A 10,562-nucleotide genomic window follows, 5' to 3' on the forward strand; every position below is an offset into this window, starting at 1 on the left:
TGAACTGCATCTTACCCATTTTGACATTTCACAGAGGATAAAATCCTCTCCACATTATGACACCCAACACATTTGCTGTATTCCAAAATTAGAGACTTATCGAGTGCTAGATGCATTTTGTCTCACAACCTGCTGCATTTCAGAAGTTTGATTATATTCAGCATAGCTTGGTGATGCACTGTTTCTTTCAACCAAATCATGTACGACAGACTCACCACAGAAAGGTGATGATACATATTGCATTAATAAGCAAAGCTCGGGGATAACATAGACAAAATTCTACACAGATGCAAGTTAAAAATTGATTAAAAAAAGCTTGTATTCGTTTGCACAAAATTCCTGAAATTGAGAAGGGCTGTATATAGACATTTTGGTATATAAAAATAGGAAAATACATCGACTCTCACCTCTCAAAAGCTAAAACCCAAGAATACCGTAAGAAACACAATAACATCTACTTAAACAAGTTCCACAAGGCCATTGCCAATAAATTACCAAGACCGAAGAAATAAGTTTTTTGGCAACATCCACCCATTAAACAACCACCACAAAGGTAAATGATATTCCTTTCTAATCACAAACTTTTGTCATCTAATGCCTGATTCAATTCTACCCTGCTTTTACCCTTCTTTATTTTTGCTTTAACCCGAGACTTCGTAACAAGGGTTTGCACTGTGTTAGCAAAGTTCCCAACGGCCATAATTATAAGAAGAATTCCACAGACAATTACCTGAAATATGCACATCTTAGGATTTGACAACATTTAATATCGCTGCAAAAGATGAGACACTATTGACCAAGACTACTTTAGACAACAAAGAGCTACTCAATTTGTACAAAATGAAGAAAAATTATTACAAAAGCACCAAGGTTAAAAGTTCAGTTTTCTGTTTACCTGCCAATCTGAACTGAATCCAGTAAGTGCTGTTTTAAGATACAACAACCCAACATACGCCTCAAAACCCTGAAAGCAAAGAGCTGGTTAAACAGGTTTCTGAGGTAAAAACACTGAGCTGAATAGTAAATCATTCACATGGCAAAACATAAGATGTTGCCCATTTTGGCCATCTTATATCTTCTTTCGGGTATCATTTGAGTCACCTACACCATTGAACATTATTTGTTTCTCTTCCAACTCAGCCTTAGTTGGTTTTAGTTAGTTTCAAGGCAGGAAAATTGGTTGCTTATATTCTCTCTGATGTGTATAAGAAAGTTTCATTTGTATGGACCCAAAAAAAAAATTTTCATATCTGAATGGAGTCCTCGTTCTTCCTTTCCTCAATGTAGAGCTCTATAAGTTTTTTACCTGGGAGCACTTCTATGGTCGATTCATTTGCATACTATAATTTGCTTCATTTTTTCGATCTGTTATTTTTGAGTAATTTCTTAAATTTTACATCACTTTCAAATTGATCCTGTACAAATTCTGCAGTAATTCATCAGTTTCAAAATTAGAAATTTGAAAACGAAGTTAATGAACAGCAATTCATCAGTTTCATAGTTAACTCCACTATTCAGATGTACATAATGGCTGCTCCCTTCATTTTCAATTATCTGTTCTACTTTAGATATACCTGTGTTAATCTAATTTTTAGCAGTTGATTGGTACTAAAAACTATAGGTCATGAAGTCGTACAATATTTATCTCTACAAGCAAAAAACAAATATTCATTGCCGGAACTTGTAGTCAACCAAAAGCAGGATCATCTTAGCAGCATCAGTAGGAACAATGTAATGAAATTGTGCTATCACAGATCATAAAGTGCTGGGTCTAAGGAAATCTTTGATGGTATTATTCGCTCTACAGATACATCCTCGGTTTGGAAGGATCTGAAACAGAAAATTGATAAGGTCAACGAATCTTAAACCTTTGCTCCGCATTGAGAAAAGACGAGTGTAAGGTTCCAATTCAATTTTTGTCAATTATTCGAGATTGCTGCAGTTATGGGATGATCATTTATCACTCACCTGGTAACACCTTCCTTTGTGTGCTTGTGCCTCAACATGCCATGTTGAGTTTGACCAACAGCAAATGTTTCTTCAATTTTCAATTGGATTGTATGATAGTTATATGCACCAAGGAGTAAGATTAATAATAAAATGTTTACCATTTATCATTAGAGCTTTTTCAATCATATTTGAAGAAGAGTCACATAGGACGATTGCTTTCTCTAATACACATTTATCATCTGCGGTGCTTACTATTTCAACCTTCTTTTCTTCATCTCCAAAGAAATCTGATGCTCCTAGGTGTAAAGAATGGTAATTGTATTGATCGAGATAGGGCTAATCGTTACTAACTAAAGGCATCCACAACGGTGCTCTTTGCACCAGCTTTTTTGTACAAAAAGCTCTAGTAAAGAGCTTGGATCATAGTGCCAGTGTTTTAATTTAAGTAGCTACTATTTGTGGTAGAAATAGCCCCACATGGTAGGCCAGGCTGCTGCTACGTTTTTGGATTTTGAATTTTATATTTTTTATCTCAATAATTTGGTCAAATGACCGTTGTGTTTTATGTGATATTTTTGTTTTTGTTTTTTGTTTTCGCTTGAATTATTTTCAACTAGCCAGTGTACTATTTATTTTTAAAATTAAAACTAGCCGTTTTTTGGTCTACAAATACACAAAAAATCTTTCATTTTTTTCTTTCATCCTACAATTCTTGATTCACAAGATCACCAAGTCTCCAAAAAAATTATTGCCTTCGTTTTTTGTGCTCCGTATCAGCCTATAATTCTAATTTTTTATCTTTCATCCTATAATTCTTAATTCACAAGATCACCAAGTCTCCAAAAAAATTATTGTCTTCTTTTTTTGTACTCCGTATCAACCTATAATTCTAATTTTTTTTATCCGAAATGAATGAAAGTTTTAGTGTGTCTTCCAGAAATCATTTGAATTTGGAATATATTGAAGAAAATGCTACTTCACAAAATTCTATCGATTGTCTTAATATCCAATTTTCTGCTCTCACACAATACCCTTACAATTTCCAAAAGTTCCATATATTCCACAATATCAGCCTAATTTTATGAGCTCTCAAAACTGGCCTACTTATCTGAAATCTGAATAATACCCCCAAGCTCCATTTCATGGGTAGCCAATTTGCAATGCAAACCTCCCCTTGTGCATTTCCTCCTCTACAACCATCAATCATACCTTCAAACGAATCAAGGAGTACATATGCATCTGGACCTAAAACTATCGTTTTTCCATCCTACCTACAATCAAATCATCATAGCTTATCCATTTACTATTATACATCATACCTTATCCATTTACTGATTATACATGTATCATCCATCACCCATTCAAAATCTTATACAGCTTTGTTTGACCTCTGTTTCTGTTATTAAAGAACCTATTTCCTATCATGAGGTAGCCACTGATTCCAGATGGAGAGATGCAATGGTTGCTGACATTGCAGTCCAGTCATACTTAGGATATGTTGACTTGCATCTTAGTAAGAAAGCTATTGGGTGCAAATGGGTACACCAGGTGAAGCATCGTCCCAGAAGGGAGTGTAGACCGTTTCAAGGCTAGTTTAGTGGCCAAGAATTTTACTCAAAAAGAGGGAATTGATTACAACGATACATTTTGGGTGTTTGGTTAGTGTTGTAGCAATTAACGTTGGCCTATTTATTAAATGGATGTGAATAATGTTTTTCTTCAAGGCCATTATCAGCAGATCCAGCACGAGGTATGTAAGCGATTGGAATCACAACATGGTCTCAAGTACGCGTTTAGGTAATTTAAACATAAGTTCACTTCTGTCCCAGGCTAGGTACATCCAATCTCATCACAAAATCTCCTTATTTGTTAAGTGAAAGTGAAATGGTTCTCTAATGATTGAACCCTCTATTTCAGCATTGCACATCATCTAAATTTTTATTTGAAAATCAAAGACCTTGGTTCTGGGTGTCAAAGTCGTTCGAGGGGCATCTATATGGATCAATGGACATATGATATCGAACTAAATTCCTAAGCAGGTCTTGCTGGTGCAAAACCATTTACACCAGTTCATACATCCTCCAAAATCATCTCGCATGAATGCTGCCCTTCATACTTTGAGATATTTTAAAAGAGAGCCTAAGCTTAGCTAATCTACTTTTTTTTTTATATAGAAAACTAAGCTTAGCCAATCTACTCTTAGCTAACACCACTAATCATTTATCTGCCTATAGTGATTAAGACGTGGGAACATACTTCATGACTCGATGTTGCCTCACAGGCTGCTTTATTAAACTTGGTGGTTCTTTGATTTCTCAGAAAACGAAAAAACAGTCGGTTGTTTCTTGTTTGTTTCTTTATTCTATGGCAATAAGATAGCTTTACACATTGCTGAAAATCCCCTTTTACCACGACATATGAAAATCAAAGTCATTTAATTCATGAGAAACTTCATGATATGTTCTACATCTCTGTCAATAGCAAACCAGCGGTATTTCACACAAGGCTTGAACAAAACTCAGCATTTCCATTTGTTAGTCTTAGAAGGAAAATGTTAAGAACCACATAATCATCATTTGGAGCACATACACCATCAAACATGATTTATTTTTCCTTCACCGTGGAGCATTGATTGGTTTGAGCTGGTTAGTTCCGAGGCACATAAACTGGTTTCTTATATTCTCTCGGTCGTATATGATATTGTACAGTTAATTACACTGAAGCAAAGCATTGTTTTTATCGTTTAAGTTATATAAGACAGCTTACAGTGTATTGTTCAAAAGAAAAGCTGTATTCAACAGAGTTTTTGGGTGTTTTTGGAAATTGCTTTTAGAAAATGTGTCTTGTGACATTATTTTGGACAATGTGATATATCTTTAGTTAATTTTTTGAATCATCCATTTGTTACGGTAAACATCATGTCATAAAAACGTATTGGTTAGTGATGTCATATCATATATATTTAATTATATTAATGGTGTATGAGGTATTTTAAGACTTTAATTTTTTGGAAAATTTTCAAAAATTGAATTAAAAATAATGATTATGTTGAAAGATATAAAATAATATAAAAGTATTTTTGGGAGATTGTATTGGAAAATATGAGAAACGAGTTCCGGTTCTTGACATATATGAGTGAAGAAAATCCAACCAGTTGTTCTTAAAAATAACATTTGTCCAAAGGTTGAGATCATTCCAATAAATAACTCATATAACAAAATTCTTTCACTGGGAACTAAAAAATTAGCAACAATATACCTGCAAAGCAAAAAGTACAGGGAAGAGCAGCAGCAACTGACCCTCAACTCCAGCAGTTTCTCCCCAAACAACATCCATTCTCCTGGCCTACAACAACCAAAAAAAAAAATCATCTATAAAAAAAAGTTGAGAACAGAATGAAAAATTATGAAAGGAAAGTTCCATTTTAACCAGCACAAACAACAGGACTGCTTTAACAAGTTAAAACTAACCACAGTTCCTGAATCCAAGCATTACCATTTACCAGGAGATTAAAAAGTTTTGACACTATCTAGGATCTGGATGACGAAGAGCATCAACTTTAAATCAAATTCAGGCCCAAAAAAATTAAAGGAAAATTATTCCTCTCGTTGTTTACATGTAGCATGAGCAATCTTGAAAACGAATAGTTAATCAGGCATACATAGTTATCCAATGACATCTTAGTAATCCTTTATGCATGCGAGGCTGATTATTATGAAAATAACAAGTTCAACTTCCACACCCAGAAACAAAAAACGTCAACTAATTTTTGAAAGATGAATACTGAGTGAATATAGAGAAGTGAATTAGCAACAGCCAAAGGGGTGATAGTGAAGAAAGTAATATTATTTACCTTGCCAAGTGCAATACGTGTGTAGAGTCTCTGCCTTTGATATCTATTCTGAAGAATCATGGCAAATCCTTGCATTATTGCCCATTTCAAGAACAGTTGTATACCTCTCTGCAATGAACTATATTCTTGTGATCACATGACAGAGGAAAGAGAAGAAAAGGAGAAAAAAGAGGAAAAATAACACAGAAGAAGCCAAGCAATGTATATCTATTAATTTTTTTTCTCAGTTCACAGATTTGTGCATGTATTTGTTTTTGTGGGTAAAATGTTGATACAGCATAATCCACCTGCTTCCGAGCACAATCAGGTCCCTTCCCTATCCCCCACGTAAGACTAATGAGAGCCATGGCCATAGCACAATAATGATGTTTAATCCACCTGCAGAATCAAAACCTTGACTTTATTTATGCTATTGTGCACTTTTAAACATCTAAACCAAAAGACAAAGGATATTCAAGAGTCATGCTAATGCAAAGAAAACGTGGTAGCCGATACATCCACCAAGGCATCAAACTTTTAACGACAAATTTTTTTCCGCACTAGAAATTTTAGAGAACGTGTTTTCCAATTATTACAGCTCAGCAATCTCCTCAAATAATGTTTGAGATTTTCAAATAAATCGTAGCATTTCAAGACAACAGAACCAATGCAAATCACTTATACAACCACATTCTAGAAATAAATTTTTTTACATGTTGGCTACATTATAAGATACAGTTAATGCATCCAGAGCAAGTTTTGTTAGGCTAACCTGAACCTGTCCCTAAATATCTTCACACAATTAAATGTTATCAGAGAGTTCTGTTTAGAGTTATGATTTGTTTTTCCTGTTAAAAACATGTGATGATTCAACACTTTTTCCGCTAAAACTTAATACACTCATAGCAGCCAATGTAGACCAATAGCATCCTGTTCTTTTCCTCTCCCAGTTTACTCACAGATCCCTCCTTAATCCCTCTCTCACCAAGTCATCAGAAACTTATACGTCGAATATCTGGCATAGCAACAAAAATGGTGTCGATTTTTTGTTCACAAATGGCAAATAAGATTAGCAGGTTCATTAAATAAGGTTTAAACAATATTCAATTACCATGGGCGTATATCACTTCCATTAACTCTTAAAATGTTTTCTCTCAAAGCCAAACCTGTGTAAAGATACAGCAGCCATGCCTGTGAGAAAAAATTATGCTCACGATTAGAACACTGGATATACTTCTGAAGAAAATGCAAAATATCAATAAAATACAAGGCCCAAGGAGAAGAAGTGTTGATCACAGAGTACCTGGTAAAGTTGAACAGGTAGTGCCAGTAGACATCCATCCCAAATCCATGACCTTAACACCAGCAGCAGCAACGGAAGACAGAGGAACAAATATGCTGTTCTATCCTGCCATGACATACAATTCTGTTCAATAACTAGGAAGGAACAATTGCCTTCAAAAATTGAACAGGTAGCAATATACTGGACAAGCAACCGCATAAAGAAATTTAGAGATACCAAAACGAAATGAACTAAAGCTGTTTTAGGACAAAAACAAAATAGCTTGCTACTGCTATCCAGTGTTGTCTTCATGCCTTATGTGAATACAGAATAAAATTCTAGGCAAGAATCACCAGATTGCTTAACTGTCAACTCTATAAGTATATGGGTCTCCTGATTTCCAATCACCAAAAGCTAGTTGAGCCAACGATTGTTATTTATAGATTATTGACGTTAGATAAAATTATCAACAACTAGTGCATCATAGAATAGTCTGCCTTGTCACTCCTCATGTGACATTATCCATGAGATTTCATGATCTTCCGATACCTGTCCATCTATACCCATCCAATAATTTCTCTTATCTAACACCAATGACATAAATTAAAAAGGCATAAGAACAAAACATAGATGATTTTCACGAGCTGAATATAAAAGCATACTCTGAAATTGTTGTATTCATCTTTCACTTTCAATTGCACATCCTTCCTATTTGCCCTCACGTTAATCGGTCCCAGAAACATCCTCAAAAACCTCCCTGCATTCAAACAATAATCATACAAAAAAAGATAAACATCCATTTTCTATATACAGCATACATCTAATAAACACACACAAAAAAAAAAACAAACCAACAAACCATGAGATTTGCTTGGAAGGTATGCTGCCGCATCTCCTTCACTCAACACATACCTCGCTCTCGCTAACTCCTCTTCCAACTAGCAAATTAAACAGAAGCATCCTTTAATAAAACGAATACGGACATTGTCGCGTGTTTGTCAAAAATCATGCACATACTTTGTCAGCATTTTTAGAGCTGCGGAGCGATGAACGGAGGGAATTGATGTGCGCATCGAGTGATGCCACGCGCTGGCGGAGCGCATCTTCCTCACGGGAGGTGCGGGATAAAAGACACGAAGCTGTCTCCTGCAATTCCTTGGCCTGCTCCACCAGCCTGGAAATTTCTCCGCCGACGGTTTTTGAATCCTCCGGCAAATCTTCCATCGAAATATGGTCGCCAAATCGACGTGCGAGACAACAAATGGAATGAAGGAGTAACAACTGTGTTAAGATGTGAGGTGAAGATGAATCAACCAGTAAATAATAATAAATAAACAAATAAATGATTAGGGGTCCACTGGGACCATTAACCACTTAAGCACGTAAATAAATAATAAATAAATAAATAAATATATGACAAGGGGCCCATTTTGGAAATGGCGATCCAGTTTTAAAACCGTTCCATCCGGGTGAGTTAGACCTGATTAAACTGGTCTTGAAATTTAGTAAATCGGATCTAACTTGCCCGAACGAAAGAATATCTTGTATTTTTTTTATTCTATTGTGTTAGAATATTTTAATCTTTGATGATTGAACAAAGCTAACCGATCTGAATTCAATGAGAAAAACTGGATTTTCATAAAAAGAAGCTTCCTAAGAAGCCTAATTGATTACAAAAGTAGACTAATAAAACATAAGAAAGATACTGATAGCCAAACTGATTCAAAGTTGACTGATGAAACCACATTGACAATATATCTATTTGATCAGTCGGTCCAAATCTATTTATTCCTTGAAAAATCAGTATAATCAGTTATTAAGGATCAGATCCCAACTAAAATAACGGATAAAATTTTTCATGCTAACAGTCACTGCACCAAATATCCTTTCTCTCAAGCCTAAAGGAAGGCACTGAATATCTCTTCTGCTGGGATTTTGGTCATCACGAAAGAAATCGGAAAAGAATCGGCTGCTGAAAATAAACTAGTTGATAAGAACGGAAGCAAGGTAATTGGACCCAAGTCAAATAGGAAACTGCTTCTACAATCCAGTGACTGTGAGGTAACAACTTCTTCTCCTCTTCTAAAAAATCACATAACAACAAAAACCAGACAATTCTCTACACCAATCAAGGCAATACATATCTCTCAGATACAAATGGCCGAGGATACTAAAAACAAGGCTTCTGACCAGCTAGTAAAAAAACTGAAACTGATAGCGGTTGCCGAGGATGCCAACGACTCTCGTTTATCCAAGACCAACAAAAAGAGTAATCATCTGAGCTATCATTTAATTCACCAAGTTAGGACAGGTCTCTACCTTCTCCATAGCCACGGGGAAAGGAAAAGCTAAGTTGGCTGAAGTTCACGTCTCATAACCAATGTCAGGTATTCAGACTCAAATAGACCTACTGATGGATGAAGTGAATGAATTCGCTGCAGAAAAAATCAAATTTTTTGATGAATTGGTGGAATTCAGAGTAGTCATCATTGGATCAATTGTTCTACAACAAGTCAAGACTGTGGTCATAGCTGAAACTCTTCAACGACGACATTATCTCCTGGATCTTCTAAAGATTCAAAAGCTGACCATAGTTTGTGCCGAACAAAGATCCAACTATGATCATGTTGCCCAACTGCATTTGATGGTATAGCTATGATAAATCGACTAAATATGGATCTTGTCTCCCTACAGATGAATGTAAAATTCTGAGAGAATGATCACAAATTGTTTGAACAAGTGAATGCCAAGGAGCAGAAAGTGAGCGATTCTTTAGTTCATTCTGTCTCTGAGAAGCCAACTGATACCGACTCCAAGGAAGCCAAACTCCCAACCCAGTTAGATCATATCTCCTCTCCACATCATAGGAAGATCACTATAGCCAATATTCAGGAAGTTGTGCAATCAATTATACAATAACAACAACAACAACAAGATGATGATGAAAATGAATTTTTATTAACTGAACTACTTTTTACGCCTCTTTTAACCAAGAAAATTGATTTGCAGTGATCTCAAATTGTAACGTCCGAAATATCAACCTATGTAAATCGCATGCATGTAAAATTATTTTAATTGCTTTATATAATTGCTTTTAAATGCTAGCATGATATTTATTATATGATTAAATGTGTGATTGCATGATTAAATGATAATATAACATGATTACATGAAATTAAGGATTTTACCCGAATATTCGATAATAGGCGGAGAAAAGGAGACCGGGGACGACCAAGACAAGAATATGTATTTTTCATTAAATAATGGCAAGCCTTCCTAATATGATATAAAAATGATTTATTTTTTCCTAAAAACGTTGGAGTTCGAATTATTTTACGAGTCAATCTTGATTTTTCCCGGGAAGTCGGTTTTGGGCAAACAAGAAGTTTTAAAATGTCAAAAATATTATTTTATGAAAACTAATTTTATAAACTTCAATCTTTTAATTAAATAAGTATTATTTGACCCAATTTAATTAATTTAACTAGGCCCAATTAT

At 35.0% G+C, this 10,562-nt stretch overlaps 1 protein-coding gene across 2 annotated transcripts; it reads right to left on the minus strand.

The window, feature by feature from the left end:
* Positions 1 to 277: 277 nt before the first annotated feature.
* On the minus strand, positions 278 to 8,366 carry LOC142533634 (uncharacterized). 2 transcript variants are annotated; one of them, XM_075640463.1, is made up of 10 exons: positions 8,082 to 8,365; positions 7,924 to 8,002; positions 7,727 to 7,821; positions 7,086 to 7,190; positions 6,894 to 6,973; positions 6,091 to 6,181; positions 5,804 to 5,911; positions 5,209 to 5,295; positions 896 to 964; positions 278 to 730 (listed from the first exon to the last, which is right to left on the minus strand). In XM_075640463.1, exons 1-10 carry the CDS (start codon positions 8,286 to 8,288, stop codon positions 575 to 577), a joined length of 1,077 nt encoding a protein of 358 aa, XP_075496578.1. In that variant the 5' UTR covers positions 8,289 to 8,365; the 3' UTR covers positions 278 to 574. The 2 variants fall into 2 exon arrangements, with proteins under 2 accessions (XP_075496578.1, XP_075496579.1); XM_075640464.1 differs by lacking the exons at positions 278 to 730; positions 896 to 964 and adding an exon at positions 971 to 1,830 and having other exon boundaries at positions 8,082 to 8,366.
* Between the last annotated feature and the right edge of the window lie 2,196 nt (positions 8,367 to 10,562).

Source organism: Primulina tabacum, chromosome 18 (assembly GCF_025594145.1).
Source record: "Primulina tabacum isolate GXHZ01 chromosome 18, ASM2559414v2, whole genome shotgun sequence".
In the NCBI taxonomy this organism is placed as follows: Eukaryota; Viridiplantae; Streptophyta; class Magnoliopsida; order Lamiales; family Gesneriaceae; genus Primulina; species Primulina tabacum.